The sequence below is a fragment of the Eulemur rufifrons genome, chromosome 19, assembly GCF_041146395.1.
Source record: "Eulemur rufifrons isolate Redbay chromosome 19, OSU_ERuf_1, whole genome shotgun sequence".
NCBI classification, from domain to species: Eukaryota; Metazoa; Chordata; class Mammalia; order Primates; family Lemuridae; genus Eulemur; species Eulemur rufifrons.
Window position 1 is genome coordinate 19,084,719 of NC_091001.1, and position 19,163 is coordinate 19,103,881.

Genomic DNA, 19,163 nt, shown 5'->3' on the forward strand with positions numbered 1-19,163 from the left:
AATTTGAAAAAAAAAACAGCTTTAGAGGACACACAAATCAACCTAGCAGAATAAGAGGATCACAGATAAGAAGCAGTCTCCAGTGGCCACCTTCTTTCACTGATGAGAAAAGGCCCAAATGACTGAAAACATCAGTCAAATAGCGGTGGCTTCTTTCACTCTAAGAAGAGCATAGGAAAAAGTACAAGACTCAGGATAAAAAAAATGTAAAGCACCACTCCTCCCACCAAAATGAGGTCCTGATCTGGCATTTAATAATCATCACATTGGATATCTAAGAGTGGCTTCTAAATGCCTAAACCTGCACTAAGTGCATGTGTACCATTATCTATATATCTCTAATATATAAATTATATGATTATACAATAATATATGAATTTATGGCTTTTTCCAGGTCATTCTTACAATTGGTCACGATAACAAGGTAAGCATTATATTTGAAACACAAGTCAGGTGACCCTAGAGTCTAAGCACTTAACCACAAAGCTATAAACTCTTCCAAAGAGAACAGGAGTTCATGCCCAACTCTAGCTGTGCATCAAAAAACCTCTGTGAAGTTTAAAAAAATAAATGGATGCTCAAGTGCTACCCACAAAAAGAAATGCTAAAGTTGAAGTAGCAAGTATTATAGAGAAACATATTTTGTAAACAATGCACTGAACACTATCTTGAAACCATTCTGTCCAAGAATATCTTTTTGGAGGGCAGATACTATTCTGTGCCACCAGACATAAAATTCCTGATTGAGGCTGGGCGTGGTGGCTCACGCCTGTAATCCTAGCACTCTGGGAGGCTGAGGCAGGAGGATTGCCCGAGGTCAGGAGTTGGAGACCAGCCTGAGCAACAGTGAGACCCTGTCTCTACTAAAAAATAGAAAGAAATGATCTGGACAGCTAAAAACATACATAGGAAAAAATTAGCCAGGCATGGTGGTGCATGCCTTGTAGTCCCAGCTATTCGGGAAGGTGAGGCAAAAGGATCGCTTGAGCCCAGGAGTTTGAGGTTGCTGTGAGCTAGGCTGATGCCACGGCACTCTAACCCGGGCAACAGAGCGAGATTCTGTCTCAAAATAAATAAATAAATAAAAATAATGGGGAAAAAAAATTCCTGATTGAACTGAATGATTGCCTTGGCTAATAAGCAGATGACTCCACCTTGGAACTTGAGTAGATGACTATCATTAGGGACTAGAATTTAATATAAAGCAGTTTTTTCCTAGCTTTAATAACTAAATTCCATTAAGAATTTAACTGCTGACATGCCAAAAGGATCTTAGCATAACGTAGCATAAATGATAAAAATTATGGACTGCTCCAGTGTATTTCTATTAAATTTATCCACCCATGATTTAAACCTCTGCCTTCCCAATATACTTTCCCTCATTGCCTAAAAGATAAAGAATACTGAACCTCATGTGACATTAATGAGTTCAGTATTCTGAGTTGGTTCACTTCTACCCTCCTATAAAAAAAATTTAATAGCAAACACACAGTACAAAAATTAGTAGGGTTCCAAGACTTCAAATAATCAAGAAATAGTTTTGACTACATCACTCAAAATTTTATGACCATAAAAACCTCAAAGATTTTTGATGGCTAAGTGGGTATCATGAAGCCTAGAATTACCTCCACTAGTAATCACAAATGACAGCAAGACTACCTACCACAAACAGAAGAATGATTAAATGTATACATACATTCATGAATAGACAACAATCACAACATTAATTTTAAAAATTACTCATTTTCCTCTAAGTGAAAATTCTTAAAATTTGTCTTAAAAGACAAAACTGTACTATAAATGGCCCAAATAAAAATTGTTTTGATTGTTTAAATTAATGCCCCAACTGAAGAATTTACCCAACTATTTCCTCTTCCGGCTACGATGAAATGAGAGTACTGTAGAGAACTAGTCTATGATGTAAACCAGAAAGATAATTACAGACTAACACATGTATAACCTCTAAACTATTTGGTAAAAAAGATTACAGCCCATGACTATTAAAACGTAGGGAAAATATCTACCCCAGTATCTTCTATACCCATGTCTCAAGAAGGGAAAAAGAAAATTCACTCAAAAAGTTTGTGATTTTTCTAACAAAAAATACTACCATAAATCCATAACCACATCTGCAATCTACATATTAAAATATCTCAAAATATGCAATAATTAAATATAGAATCATGAGCATTCATTCTACCCGTGACCTTGGGGTCACTGGGAGATTTCCAAAGCATACCTTTTAATCCACGCCATGGTACTTCAAGAACATGTTAAGGTAAGTCCCAGCTTGGAACACTTCGATGCACCTCAAAACACCTCAGCCAGTGTATCTGTATCATTCTCCTTTCCTTTTGAGATCATAATGGTTCCGAAGAACTATAATGCTTCCATTGGAATGATAGTTTCATAATTTCAATGACTTAAAAACAAAAACAAAAAATAAGGACTTAAGTGTTGGTATGTTAAGCCACTAGTGCATTGTGTTAACTGCTGCCTCATGACAAAGAAAAACAAAAAAGTTGCTGCTACTATTATGTAACACTGTCGTTTTTAATGTAAACCCTCAGATAAGTAAGGAATATAAGTTAGTGGCCCAAGTGACAGCCCTTGCTTTATTGAGATCTTTCCAATAAAATGCCACAGATCTGTTTGCCCCAACTGTTTCTTCAGTTTTCTTTTCCAGGAACAAAAATAACTTAAAAGACAGGTATGAAGACTTGCTAGGTGCCAGGTCCACTCCTGAATGACCAGTATTTCTATTCTGTGTTGAATGAGAGAGGAAATCACCCACACACCTGTCTAAAAAGGAATTAAAACTAGTTAACAGACAGGACAGGGGTTCCTTTAAACAATGTTTCTCCTGATGTTAATAATACTGCATCATGTTCATTCCATGGAAGTCATTAAATTGAAAAGAGCTCTAGTTTCTAAAGTTTACTTTCTGTAAATAGCATCCCCATGTATATAAATGAACAGATAGATAGCTAACCACCAAGTTTTACTACTGCTCTGTGATTGCCTTGGCAGGTATCTGTTCTTCTTTCCTCCTTACCCCACCTTTCTTACATAAAAACATTAAAAAATTTCATTATTAAAATGATACAGTAAGAAGTGTATGTATCACATTTTAAATCTGCTAAGAATTCACACTGCTTTTGCTACAATTTTGGCACTATGTATTAATAGTTACAAGAAAGAATAGTCCAAACTGATAATTTATCAATAAATACATACATTTACTGTCATAAAGCAATTAAAATTACTTTCAGATGACTGATCAGGAAATTTTTAATAAAGGTAATCCATAAAAAGGGCTTCCAAGGAAAGCAATAGGCAAGAAAGGTTCTGTTATACTCTAGGTATGTGGAACAGCTCCTGTAAAGAATGGAAGATGGCAAAGTTTTCCTGCTAGGATTAAATAGCATGTGCTGAGAAAGTGAAACTATTTCCTGTTTGAAAGGGTAGATTTAACTGATGAAAATCTTTCAAATCACTGTCAGAAAAATTACATATTTCTAAGATTTAGATTTATTGCACATTGTGGGGAATGCAGATTACGAAATGTAGGTCATCCTTCAGAAAGCTGATAATTATGGTAGAATTACATATAGGAAAGAACTCTTACAAAGTAGGTGGGAAGAAACTAATGAAGAACAGAAACAAGGGACCTGGTCCAATGAAACCCCTCTCTGTAGCCACAACCATCTTTTCAAATGGATGACTTTACCACAATAGTCCAACACTCTCGCCCTTCCCCACCCCTGCTTAAAACCACTTAATGGCTGAATGTGTACACACACACACACACACACACACACACACACAGACAACCTCCTGGAAGGACATCACATTGTTTCCTACATTCAGCTCTGCCAAATAAATGTATCCAACATGCAACAACTAGGTTAATGCTCTTGAAGCACAATTCTTCCCTTGCACAGAAAAAACAATGTTAATCCCTGGGAAATAAAGCAAGATATAAATAAGTTGGATAACAAAGAATAAAAGCCTACATCTGAAACACTTACTCATTACTTCATTTAATTATCAGAAACCCATTTTATAGAGGAGAAAACTGAACCTGACTTATGAAAACATAGGTAGTAACACAAAAGGCATAGGACTTAAATCTAGATCTTCTAGCTGGAATTTCAGCGTTTTTTTTAGACCATAATATTGTTACAGAATATTGCTGTGGGAGGTGGTACTGGCCCTAACATATGTTGACAATATGTCAAGTGCCCTGCTAAGTAAGCACTTGTTGGCATTTTGCTTCATCCTGATCTCCTTTTTACAGGTGAGGACACTGAGGCTCAGAGATTTAAGTAAGCTATCCAGTATCACACATAAAAGTGACAGAACAGATATTGGGCCCCACAATGTCCAAATCGAAAACCCACACTTGTATTGTTACACTAATCTTTTTTCCAGGAACAAACAGAAGAAATCAAATCTAACATGTAAGCTTATTTCTTAACCTGGCTGATAGTGCAATAATCTCTAATAATCATATATATAAATGTTTCTTACACAAAACCTAATTTTATAATTCAAAATTACATAAATGGTTTTTAGCTATGTTTCAGAAAAAGATTAAACATTTACTAAAACCACTAAAAGGATCAAAATGTTTAATCACTCAAATTAGAAATTTCATTTGATTCCTACAAATGAAATCCCACTTCTCAAGAAGTGACATACTTCATGAAGTTATGTACTTGACAATCTTTTAAGGTTTACTTAAATTATGGTAGTTATCAATATAAATTTTAGTTGACAAAACAAAAATAAACATGAAATCTATTTTCCTTAAGAGAGTACACTGCCACATTTTCCCAGTTTGGCCCTGGTTCCATGGTATGCTACCAATCAAATGAGAACAGAAATCATTTATTAGCTGACGGAGGTAAAGCCATTCAGTCAGGTTATCAGTGACAATAAATACAGAAAAGCAAACGGACAGCTCTCTACAATGCTTCAAACATGATTTAACTGAAAGAGTAACAAAAATCCCCCAAATTAAGGACAGGAAGCTCTTTAGTAACTTCAAGATTTGAACAGAAACCATCTCCTCACATTGCATTCAATTCAACTAACTGCAGAAGCGATAAATTGAACTACTATCCAGTGTTTGGTAACAAGTAGATTAATCAAACAACAAAACAACTTGACACCATGTTTTAAATTGCTGAAACAAATAATTGTGTAGAATTACTACGTTTCAGGGTACAAAAACTGTTATAGTAAGAAACTTAAATGGTTGTTTTTAAAATATCTTCACCAATAACAGCATAACTCTTCTGTGTAATTCACTGTAAAAGTATTAATGTCCAAAATAGTAGATTATAAAAAAGTAATGCCCTTCAGGAGTTCTGACACCCAACTACATTTCTTTTAGTTATACAATTAATGTGTATTAAAAATCTTATGCAGCCAGGCATGGTGATGCTCATCTGTAATCCCAGCTACTTGGGAAGCTGAGGCAGGAAGATCGCTTGAGCCCAAGAGCTCAAGACCAGCTTGGGAAACATGGCGACACCCCGCATTAAAAAAAAAAAAAAAAAAAAAGGAAGAAGAAAAACAAAAACAAAAACCACTTATGAGCCTGAGCAAGAGCAAGACTCCCATCTCTTCAAAAAAAAAAAAAAAAAAAAAAGAAAAAGAAAAAATTAGCTAGGCATGGTGGGTGGCACCCGCCTGTAGTCCCAGCTACTCAGGAGGCTGAGGCAGGAGTTTAAGGTTGCAGTGAACTATGATCACACCACTACACTCTAGCCCAGGCAACAGAGACTGCCTCCCCTCCTAAAAAAAAAAAAAGATAATTTGGTAAGAATACTTAAGAAAATTCCTAATTACAGAGACTAAAATTATTATTCCATATTCTAACAGTGTATGGTTAAAACAATAAAGGTGATTTCAGCTAGGAACAGTAATTACCTGATGCTCTCTCACCACAAAAATACCTGTCTCAAACCTATAGATTAGAAATAATATATTTAATAGATAGCATTAATGGAGTGTTTTCTACAAACTAAGGATCTCATTTAAACTACCAAGTAGATTCTATTAGTTTATCTTTTAAGATGAGGCTGAAAAAAATTAATAAAGCTAAACAGCTGTCCTATAACTTTAGCCATCATAGAAAGAACAACTTTAAGAAGTCTCCCAGGACTTCTTTGGATGCATTGTGTTAATTTTCCATTACCTTTCTTCATATATATTTTGTATTCTCTTCACAGTTTCCAATTTTCAAATGCCAACTATTATAAAAGTTTCATATGTAGCATTTTGTGTGTATGTTTTAATAGGAAAGGAACATCAGGAAAACCTTATGTTGATGAGTTCCAAAGCATAACACATTTTGCTGAGGTAGAATTCTGTTAAAATTAATAGAAGTCACAATTTCAGGCTGTGGGCCTACAATTATATATAACACTAAGAAATTGACTACAGAGAACTTGAAAAGTGAATGTGTTTTCTAGGTAGTAATTAATTTTTCAACAAGATAAAGGAACCTCCCTGATATAACTATTCTCATCTCATTGTTCTCATTTTAACTTAAATTAGAAATTTTGACTACCACAAAATTATCAGGATTTTGGAGACAGTTTCACAATTGACAAGTAACAACAACTTGAGGACAAGTCACTCATCTCCTATTTTACGATACCCTACATCACTTAAATTATTTCACCAGATGCAGGGGTTGATTTATTTCATTTATCCAATAATTCAATTTCTTTCAAAACAGTTCTTCAGCCAACCAGACTAGGACCTGTATTACACCTCTGTATTTTGTACATATTACCCAATCTTCACAATAATCCAATTATTAAATCCAAAAATTAATGATCCAAAAATTTAATCCAAATTAAATTTAATCCAAATTAATTTAATCCAAAAATTAAATAATCCAATTATTAAAAACCTCAGGTCTTCTAAATCCTGTTAACTTTATACTACACCCTTGACCACTATGATACCTACCTCTAGCAGCATACACAATTTATGCCATTTTTCCAATAGTGATTATATTTGCATTGTATAATTTAAGATCTTCTATAATCATCCTTGTAGCAATAAACTCTATTTTCTAACAATGGATCTATACAAGAGTACAATGGTTTGTAGAGTTTTATCAAACTCAATTTTATTGTATATACTCTTGAAAAACTAGGCAATTCACTCTCCCATCACTAAAAAAAACCTAAGAACCCTCTCCCCCAAAAGAAACAACCCCAAATCACCCAAGCATAAAAAACCCAAGTGTCCACCTATGGACGAAGGAACTTTAAAATGTGGCATATGCATACAATGGAATATTATTCCACTTTAAGAAGAAAGGAAATCATGAAATGTGCTACAACATACATAAACCTTGAAGACATTATGGTAAGTAAAATAAGCCAGTCAAAAAAGACTAATAGTTTATGACTCCACTTATATGAACCTAGTCAAATTCTTAGACACAGGAAGAATGGTTGTTACCAGAGACGTGAGGAAGGAGGATATGAGAAGTTACTGTTTAATGGGTTTGGAATTTCAGTCTGGGAAGATGAAAAAAGTTGCGGAGACAGATGGGAGGGATGGTTGCACAGCAATGTGAATGTACATAATGCCACTCAACTGTACAGTTTTAAATGGTTAAAATGGCAAAATTTTATATTATGTATATTTTACCACAATAAAAAAGTGAATATACCTGATGAAATACATATATTTTCTAAATTTTTCCCTTGTTTTACAAACCCAAACCTATTTTCCCTCCCATTTTTGTTACCTTCCTAAGTGGTACTATCTATCCACACAGACAACCAAAACATCCAACCTTTTTCCTTCCCATACTAAGCCAAGTCTTACAAATTGATTTTAACTCTAACACTACTTGAGTCTGATGCCTTTCTTTCCTTTCTAATGCTACTACCCTCATTAAGTCCTTCCTTATGGCATACAATCATTGTAACAGCCCCACAGCCAATTCCCTATCCTCCAAAGCCTAGCCGTCACAATTATCACCAGCTGCTCTCTTGAAATAAAGCTCCTGTATAAAACCTTTAGAAAGGCCCCCATTGTCTACTCAAATTTAGAAGTTCTAAGCAACACATTAAAAAATACTTTGTTATCTCATCCAACCTACCTTTCTGGACTCACCTTCCACAAGACCCTTCTGTTTCCTATACCTCCCTCTCTCCTCACCACACCTCCCAGGCTCTCCTGCCTCCATGCTTGTGTGTACACTTCTCCATCTGTGCAGAATCCCCTTCCTTTCAACTTCTGTTGAAATCTGTTCAACTCTCAGAAACTGCTATATATGGGTGTAAGTTAACTAAGCTTTTGGAGAAAAATTTGGCAGCATTTATTAAAAGGATAAATGTACATATCTTTGCAGCCAGCAATTCTAAGTATATGTCCTACAAAAATACTCACACATATGTGGTACACAAAGATATTCACTACAGTGTTGTTTCTAAAAAAGAAAAACATCTAGTTGGACACCAAATGGGAATTGGCTAAATATATTATTGCATCTATATTATGGATATGGAATACTATGCAAAATTATTAGAGAGGTAATCCTAAATGTATACTGATAAGGACTCAAGAAGAATTGTAAATTTTAACAGTAAATATAATATACATAATATACAAATACAATATAAGCTCATCTGCCCTAAAGAAAACCCAAACTATATTTATGTACTTTTACGTGTATTTACGTACATGGAAAATGGTTTGGAAGAATTTTTAACAGTGGTTATCTCTCGGGAAGGGAGTAGAATTTGAGCAACATTTCATATAGGTTACAAATAGGCATGAAGAGGCCACACAGACACACCCTCTCTTACTTTCTCACTCCTGATCTATTTGTTCCTACTCAGCCTATAGTACGGAACTTAGCTGAATGGCAGTGGCCACACAGAGCAGAAGCGCATGCGCAGCCTATGTTGGCACAGACTCTAGCCACAAGCTTCCTAAGAGTACTCACAGCTGCCAGAGACACACTCTGCAGGTCCAGCTCTGGCAGAGGTGGAAAAAAAAGTCACATTTCTTACTGGGTCTCTACTCGGGCTTACCTTTCTACCAACATTGCTCTCTTCTATTTAAAAAATGTCTACAAACATTTGGCATTCGTGGTTTTTGAACAAACTCCTCTCCAACAAGAAACACATCCTGACTTTGCAGGACGGGCAGAGCAGAGGCAGTATTCCTGGACAAAATTTCCTGCCTCTAGATTTCCAGAATTCATCTTCTTCTAACATAATTAAAAAGTTTAAAACTAAGAAAAGGAAGAAGTCCTTTATGAAGCTTTCCTCAGAACCCTCAGTCTGAATTATTCATTCCCTCTTCTTCTATACCTCAATGCTCCTTGTGAAATGCCTCTATTAAACAAGCCATCATGTTCTTTAGATTACAGTTAAAAATGAGAGTATGTGGATCCCCCAGTAAGGCACAAACTACCAAGGACCAAACTGTCTCTGCTTATCTTTTATATAACTTAAGGTGTTTAAAGTTCTTGTCCATAATAGGTTTTTAAGAAATGTCTCCTGAATAGAATTTGTTGAAAATAGTTCAGTGCAGTATGCTATATAAGTTCACAGATATGGGATGTGTTTAACTTTAGAATTAAAATGTCAATAGGCAATATTGAATCAAGTAAGAAGGACCTGTAAGTTTTAAATAAAGTTCTATTTCAATTTATTTGGTTAAATGAAAGCTTAGAGCTGGAAGAGAATATAAGCCTCAAAAACCACTACATGTCAAGGGCAAAAGCAGAAAAGTATAAAAACTTTTAATGGTATTTGAACAGAATTAAACAATCCATCTTTATTGTACCCTAAGGAAAAAAGTCTGTTTGTATCCCCTTGACATCACAAAAAACCAACACAATTATAGCTTCTGCATAATTATTTGATCAGTTTCTTGTGTAAAATCTTTGCCTAAAAATATGAATTTTTCATTTATCACATTTTGTATGTGTTCCTTGTGATCTGTATTTGATAGTAAAACAAAAATCCTGCTTTCTAGTAAATATTTTATATTTAACTAAAATTGACAAAAACATAAAAATAATTTGAAAACATTAAACTTGTTGAAAACATTCCTTAGTGGTGGTATATATCATGCTCTAAAGAATAATGTGAATTATAAATGACAACTGCAAATAACATTTTTTTTTTTTTTTTTGAGACAGAGTCTCACTCTTTTTGCCCTGGCTAGAGTGCTGTGGCGTCAGCCTAGCTCACAGCAACCTCAAACTCCCGGGCTCAAGCAATCCTCCTGCCTCAGCCTCCCGAGTAGCTGGGACTACAGGCATGTGCCACCATGCCCGGCTAATTTTTTCTCTATATATTTTTAGTTGTCCAGCTAATTTCTTTCTATTTTTTTAGTAGAGATGGAGTCTCACCGTTGCTCAGGCTGGCCTCAAACTCCTGACCTCAAGCAATCCTCCTGCCTCGGCCTCCCAGAGTGCTAGGATTACAGGCGTGAGCCACTACGCCTGGCCTAAATAACATCTTATTAGTAAATTTGCAGTATAAAAAGATTGTCTAACACTTTAAATGTATTTAAGTGTATCTTATTTACTACCATCTTATGGGATAGGTATGATAATTATTAATAATTCCATTGTACAGATACAGAAACTGAAGCTTAAAGAAGTAATTTGCAGGAAGTGACATTTGAGTGGCAGAACCAGAATTCAAAGCCTTGTCTTTCTAATTCCAAAACTAACATTCACCCCATTTGTTGAATAAATCAAATCAAAACAAAAGGTCTGTTCTCATATAATGTATGTTTCTTTGTTTTGAACTGCTTCATAGGCAACTAGTAATAGGGCAATGATGCCAGTGTATAATGAAGTCGTTACCTCATAGATAATTTTTCCTAGCATATTAACATTCTCAAGCAATTGAAAAACTTTTCACAACTAAAGAAAAAACCTTAGCAGTAGTTAAGTATTTTAAGGAAAAAAAGCTGAAAATATACAAAAGTGCCTTTCTTTGTTGTAAGCAGTGGCTGATTTAGTGGCTTCAGTGCTACACTTTCCACTGAGTCTATTTACCAAAGCTATTAGTGCAGATGGGGTGCTGCAAAAATTAAATAAATAAAATTTCCCCTGTATTAAAACAATGGATTAATGATGAAGACTACACACTGGATTAGATTTTAATGAAAACAGTCTCTGAGAAGCAATGCCAGGACTTACATATGGCACTATGGCAGGTGTCTGTGGGCACTAGACAAAACAATCCCTGTGAACCTTCAGTACTCGTGGTCCTACTAGAATGCCATGGATAGTTCTTGTTTGGTTTTGTTTGGGGTTTTTTTAATGATGTGAGTGCTATAGTCTGAATATTTGTGTCCCCTCAAAATTCATATGGCAAAATCCTAATTCCCAAAAGTGATAATATCAAGGGGAACCTTTGGGAGATGATTAGGTCATGTGAGTGGAGCTCTCATGAATGGAATTAGTGTCCTTATAAAAAAGGCCTGAGAGAAACCCCTCACCCCTCTACCGAGTGAGGACACAGCTAAGGCACCATCTATGAACCAGAGAACAGGGCCCTCACCAGGCAATGAATCTACGCTGATCTGGGACTTCCAACTTCCAGAACCATGAGAAATAAATTTCTGTTGTTTATAAGCTACACATTTCATGGTGTTTTGTTATAGCAGCCCAAATAGACAAAGACAGTGAGGTAAACTCCAATTCTACAGAGAAAAATAGTGAATGTATGTTAAAACTTTGCTACATTAAGACAAAGATGCAGGAATAGAGATTAATCCTACTTTGAATTTAAAATGTACACACAAAGATCAATGTCAACTCATTGTGATCCCAGACAGAGTAGGTATGAGAGTGTACCCCCACCACCACTGCACACACAACCCAAAGCTGCTCTTAGCACGCATGGCCTCTTAATAGGCAGAAGTTAACACCTATGGAGAGTGACCCTACTGTGTAATCTACTGTATGAATTAGCAATGGGCCTATATCTAGCATGCATATATTTACAAACATACAAATATACTGTCAAAACAGAAAGCTCACGTAGAAAAGATATACATGGTTTACAGAGAAAATAGGCCATATAAAGCAGCTATTTTGAATAGATACTGTTGCCCTTTACTAATTGTTCATAACATAAAAGGCATTCTCGGAAAAATCCTCTCAAGTGATGCCTAGAGACCTAAGTGTGTGAGCAAACACTTCTGTGTCTTCTGCCCATTAGTTTTAATATTGGTCTTCATGCCTCCCTAATTTCCTTTTCCTATCTAAATACTCCAAGTACTTACGTTCCTCATGTGTCAGAGATGATACACTAATCTACACAATGCTATCACATTTACTCTTTAAAACAGGATGAGAGGAGTTATATATACTGACAGAATCAAGCAAAATATTTTCAAGTAATTTATTTAGGTAATCCAAAATTAATGCATAAAATATTCCATTTACTCCAGGAATGTTTTCTTTCTTATGTTTGGCTTGAGCAAACAAATTAGTTCAATTTCCTTAAGTATCATCAATTTAAAATAAAACAGTTATTCAAAATCATGTTTCTTACCACAAGTTGGCTAGCCTGAGATTTTTTAATCTGTTACCATACAAAACTCAGAAGCCATAAAAGCAAATCATACATTTGGAGGCACCCTCATATCACAATCTCATAACCAAAACCTGTTTCCCATATTAAATAATGGTAATCATATTCAGCCCAAAATCCATGGAGTCACCTTTGAATCTCGTCTTTTACATACCACATCTAATCCAGGCACACTCTGCCTCAGGGTCTTACAGCTGCTGTTTTTTCTTGCTGGAATGTCCTTCCCCCACATAAATACATGCCTCCCATCCTGACCTTCTTAAGGTCCCTTGCTCAACTGTCACCAGTTGACTAGGTCTCAGTGAGACTTCACATAAGTACTTTATCTAGAGTTGCAACCTCTTCCTGACACCACTCCCTATCCTATTCCCAACTTCCCTGTTATTCTAAAGTCCTTATCTCAATTGCTAATTTACCTATCTGTGTTTTTTGTCTGTCTCTCCCACTAGAAAGTAACCTCCACATGGCTTTGTTTTAAGTAGTTGTTCATTTAGTAGCTTCAGGAATTCCACTCTAACACAGTGGAAAGCGATGGGATTTTTTCGATCTGCTTTGTTCACTACTATATGCTAGTGCCTGGAACATAGCTGGTCCTCAAAAATACTTGAATCTATCACTAAGGTTCAATCAGTCTATGTCAGATGAACACAAGCTGAGATGAGAGGTGTCTCAGAATGTGAAAGCTTGATAATGGTGCTCCTTCTGACTTGTTTCAGCATAGCACACATGTGCACCTGGTTAGATTTATAGAAATTACCTAGTTTAATAACCTGAGCCCTCAGAAAACAAGTAAGGATCTTAATATGATTTCTGCAATAAAAGAAGTATTAGAGACAATAGTAATAATTCAAGCACACTAAATAAATAGCCTTACATTACAAGACAATCAAAAAGAACATAGAAATAACTAAGATAGACCAGGCATAATGGCTCACACCTGTAATCTGACTAGCACTTTGGGAGGCTGAGGTGAGAGGATCCCTTGAGGGCAGGAGTTCAAGACCAGCCTGGGCAACATAGCAAGACATGCCCCCCCCAAGCCCCGCCCCCTGCCAAATCTCTACAAAAAAATTTTAAAAATTAGCCATCCATGGCTGAGGTGGGAGAATAGCTTGAGTCCAGCAGTTTGAGGTTGCAGTGGGCTATGATGGCGACACTGTATTCTAGCCCAGACAACAGAGCAAGACCCTACCTCAAGAAAGAAAGAAGAAAAGAAAGAGAGGGGAAGGGGAAGGGGAGGAGAGAGGAGAGGGGAGGAGGACGGGAAGGAAAAAAGGAAGGAAGGAAGGAAGGGAGGGAGGGAGGGAGAGAGGGAAGAAGGACCAAAATTACTACTTAAAGATGTAGATTTACATCTACTATCAACAAGAACCTCAACATACATATAAATTATGCTCTGAAATTAGCAAATGACAGTACAAAGCAATCATAATTAGCAGGATACTTAAAAAATTAAATATCTAAAACACGTATCATATCTGCAAGTTGTGAGTGTTTTCTCCCAAGCAAGGTTTAAAGTCATGATTTTTCAATTCAATACCTTGGAAAATTTCACTGAATTTAACTATTTGTTTAAATGCCTCTTTTAAGGTTTCATATATAACAGTTAAGATGAGAAGCCACATACCACAAGGAAAGACTTGTTCTTCCCATCAAGGTAGAAACAGCTGAAATATAACTTGGGAAATAATATGGATATTAACCAAAAAAGACTTGTTCTTCCTATCAAGGTAGAAACAGCTGAAATATAACTTGGGAAATAATATGGATATAAACCAAAATGTATTTCTCTGCCAGCAAGTTACTGTATAAATATGCATGGAAAATACAGTTGAAGATCATGGGGCAGAGGGGGGAAACTAGTATTATAAAAATTACCTAGTGTGGAAAATGTCCCATAAAAGTTAGTACAGATAGTTTTTCTAATATACCTTAGTTTATCATCTTTGCTGGCTTCCTAATGAAATGCAAAAACTTCTAAGAAAATACCTACAGGAAAACATATTTTCAACTGCAAATTCATTCCACAGTTAAATATTTATTGAGTATGTTTTATGTGACAGGCACTCTTCTACGTGCGAGGGAAAGGGCACTGAACAAAAAAACAAGGTCTCTGTCTTCATAGAGCTTCTTTGACTTCTTTAATAAAAGCATTTTATAGAAAAACAGTGAGAGCATTATCTCCTACGAGTGGCTGCGTTAACTGAAATAAAACAAGACTTCTGTAGAAAGCATACTGAAATTCCACTGCACAAGACATTCATTCATTCCATCTTTCATGAGCAGGCTAAGAAACTGAAGACGGAACAGCACAAAGTACTACCAGATGTCATAGATATGGTTAGTTTTATAAAACAATATGTCTTCATGAGATAGAGACTAATAATCATGAAAATCTCTTGTACCACATAAAGGTTTGCCATTTATCTCGTGGCAAAGCTATTAAAAGAGTTGTGAAACTTGACGAGTTATTCACTTTCTTTATACAAAAGGTCCTCAAATTGATTACTTTTCCTGTGAAGACAAGTAGCTTCCTGTAGTGTGCTACCTAGCAGATATTTTGGTAAATTAAAAACACTTAAGGTAAGTGACATTTAAACAATGGCTTTTCGGCCATGAATATCACTTATTTGTATCAAAATAAAATGAACTTGGAACCAGTCACCTTTGAATGACTCTATCATAAAGTATTGACCAAGATTTAAAAAAATAATGAAGTATATTATGTATATTTTACAATAAAAAATGTGATATTCAAACACATTGCTTTCACTAAAAAATACTTGTGAAGATAAAATAGGTTTCTACTCTTACCTATTAAAAGTATCTTTAATACTTTGTTTGCCTACTCTTTATCACATTATTTTTTAGCATTTCAAATTTATGTATGTATTTCAGTATATTAGTACAGTACAATATTTCACTATAATTAATACATAACACATACTGGGGTACATGTTAACTTTCTACTTGCTGATAAGAGTGAACAATCAAAAGTCTACAGACAATAGTGAAAGGAAGGAAGGAAGGAAGGAAGGGAGGGAGGGAGGGAGGGAGGGAGGGAAGGGACGGACGAAACTGATGCATGTACTACATAGCTCTTGTAGTATATGGTTAAAGATCCCAAAGATAGGCAAATTTCTTTGGCTTCAAAGGAATTAACCAAATCTATCACCTCAGTTAATCAACAGAGGGACTGAGCAAAAATATGAAAGAATCAAAGCATAAACATCACCCCTCCAGGAGAAAAACAACACAAAATGTTTTTCCTGATAAAATGAGATAGATGGGCTGGGCGTGGTGGCTTACGCCTGCAATCCTAGCACTCAGGGAGGCCAAGGGGGGAGGATCACTTGAGCTCACGAGTTCCAGACCAACCTGAGCAAAAGCGAGACCCCGTTTCTATCTAAAATAGAAAAAATTAGCTGGGCGTGATGGCGCAAGCCTGTAGTCCCAGCTACTCAGGAGGCTGAGGCAGGACGATTGCTTGAGCCCAAGAGTTTGAGGTTGCAGTGAGCTATGATGATGCCACTGTAGAACCCAGGGCCACAGATGGAGACTCTGTCTCAAAAAAAAAGAGTAGAAGAAGTAACTAAGGAATCCTGGAGAGGACAGCTGAGGCAGAAAGAACATCCTGGGACTGGTGATAAGTAAAGTATCGACTACTAAGTGATTACTCTGCTTGGGACAGATTACCCCTCCCCAGGTGTGTGGGAACTATACACACTTCCAACTTTAGAAAGCTCTCAAGTTCACTAAGTCATTTTAATGTGTTCATCATATTCTGTTACCAGGTGTGATCTTTCAAAAGTATAACGAGTTGGTGTGATTAGGAAATCATCCAACATAAACATAAACCTCAGTAAGGGCTGTAAAGGACCAGTGCTATGAAAGCCATCTGTTTGCTGGAAATAATATTTCTACTTCCCTAGTGATTACAGCTATCTATGACAAATGGGAAATCCCAAGAGAAGAAATGAAATTTTAACTGCCTCAAAACTTTAATTATTCATATATACTGGCCAAGAAATTAAAGTTAAATGTTACACAAAGGGATCTCTAACCCCCTAATATATTTTGGCTAATTATTCCACTGGTAGTCTACATCTGCTCTGCTAAAATTTGGTTATGAATCAGAAGTAACTCACTGGGAATGCTTTTATATCTAAAAGTGACTGTGAATAATAACTACAATTCACAAAAAATGTTATTTTTAACATGCATAAAAATCCTCCTTGAAAATATGTCCCAAACAAAAGAACAGATGTTACTGTCAAAGTTTAAACTCTTAACCACTAGGAAGAATGAAACTAAATTTAACAAATTTTAAAAATTTAGAAAAATAAAGCAGGAGCTAATTTTAAACAGCACATTCAACCTATATTTTTTGAACATTTTCAGTAGTCAAATGTTTTCGATTAGGAGGCATATTAAGCATTGCCTTTAAAAAGAAAGGCAATCTGGCCAGGAATGGTGGTTCTCACCTTTAATCCTAGCACTCAGGGAGGTCGAGGCAGGAGGATAGCTTGAGCTCAGCAGTTCAAGACCAGCCTGAGCAAGAGCAAGACCCCGTCTCTACTAAAGTCCCAAAACTATACATGTTGGCGTGGATGTGGAGAGACAGGTACTCTCATACACTGCTGGTGGGACTGTAAACTAGTGCAGCCCCTGTGGAAAGCAATGTGGAGATACCTTAAACAGATTCAAGTAGACCTACCATTCGATCCAGCAATCCCATTATTGGGCATCTACTCAGAAGAACAAAAGTCATTCTATAAAAAAGACACCTGCACCCGAATGTTTATAGCAGCACAATTCACAATCGCAAAGATGTGGAAACAACCCAAATGCCCATCAATTCATGAATGGATTAGCAAAATGTGGCATATGTATACCATGGAATATTACTCAGCTATTAGAAATAATGGCGATATGGCATCTCTTTGGTTCTCCTGGAGAGAGTTGGAACCCATTCTATTAAGTAAAGTATCCCAAGAATGGAAAAATAAGCACCACATGTACTCACCAGCAAACTGGTTTCCCTGAGTGCACATTTGGGAATAACACCAATTGGGTATCGGACAGAGGTCGGGGCTGGGTGGAAGGGATGGGTGTATACCTACTTGATGAGTGCGATGCGCACTGCCTGGGGAATGGACACGCTTGAAGCTCTGACTGGGGGGGATGGGGATGGAGGGAGGGGATGGGTGTATACCTACATGATGAGTGTGATGTGCACTGTCTAGGGAATGGACACAATTGAAGCTCAGACTCGGGGGGATGGGGAGGCATGGGCAATATATATAACCTGAACTTTTGTACCCCCATAATGAGCTGAAAATAAATAAATAAATAAATAATTAGATGGGCAACAACAACAAAAAAAACACCCCAGCCGAACATGGTGGCACATGCCTATAGTCCCAGCTACTTGGGAGGCTGAGGCTAAGGATCGCTTAAGCCCAGGAGTTTGGGGTTGCTGTGAGCTAGGCTGATGCCTGGGCACTTCTAAGCCCTGGCAGCAGAGCAAGATTCTGTCTCAAAAAAAAAAAAAAAAAAAGTGAATCCATTATGATGATTTAAACATATAAATAGTTCAGAGATTTGCAAATATATACTCTAACACCAGAAGTACTCACCATAATCCCACATATACAGTGGGTACTTTGGGGGGTTTGGGGGTCAGGGATCCTCATTTATTTCAACTATTTGCATTCTACCTTTTTTTTAAATAAACATTTTCTAAAATTCTTTTCAGAAAATTACGTTCCAAGTTATTTTGATATAACTATTTTGATAACTATAAAATACCACAGCTCCCTTATTTTTTTCTAGGTCAGCTCCAGGTGATCTCTTTAATGTATCAGAGGAAAACTACTTTTAATAATTACAGTTAACCATTTGTCTCAATAACATATTAAAATCATATTCTTTTGAAATAAAGTGGGTATATGCACTGTGCCTAAAACTATTCATATGTATGAGCTTATGATACCAATAGGAAATATTTAGCTCCAAGCAACCCAAGATTTATAGCTTTAGACAGTAGATACAGGTAAAGCATCATCCATAACTGCTAATACACACACTAGTTCCTATGAGCAAAAATATGACAGAAACCATATCCATAAAACATCTTAAACTTACAATTTACCTTCACACAAATCTAAATAATATGTTTAGAGAAACAATTATTAAAATAGTCAAGCAAAGATATTCCAAATTCCTTCAAAGTCTTAAGAAGGAAAGAGTACCAGAATAGAAACACTCTCAGTTTGTACCATCCTAACTCGTCCCCCCACCCCCAGCAAAAAAAATTCACCCTTAGGGATGTACAAACAACAAACACAGAATTCATTGCAACTGTGGCTACAATTTGTAAGCAGCCTTTCATTGCTCCATAAAAGCTCATCATTGTAGATACTCATCAGTTTTTAAGCCACATCCACAGCTGCTGTCTTAGAAAATAACAAAATTTGATAGCAAAGACTTTTAAATGACATTTATAGAACAGTTTTCCATAAAACAAAAAGTACTCCAGCATAACAGAAG

General features: G+C 36.1%; 1 protein-coding gene across 2 annotated transcripts in view; it reads right to left on the minus strand.

The window, feature by feature from the left end:
- The window catches only part of RBPJ (recombination signal binding protein for immunoglobulin kappa J region), a 93,665-nt gene that overhangs the window by 56,299 nt on the left and 18,203 nt on the right, over positions 1–19,163 (minus strand). The window contains exon 2 of one of the 2 annotated variants that reach the window (XM_069494109.1): positions 2,240–2,422. The exons of the other annotated variant lie outside the window; for it this stretch is intronic. Coding sequence (XP_069350210.1) covers positions 2,240–2,256 — 17 coding nt within the window. The 5' untranslated portion in view covers positions 2,257–2,422. The remainder of the gene's footprint in view (positions 1–2,239; positions 2,423–19,163) is intronic. 2 annotated transcript variants of the gene reach the window in all.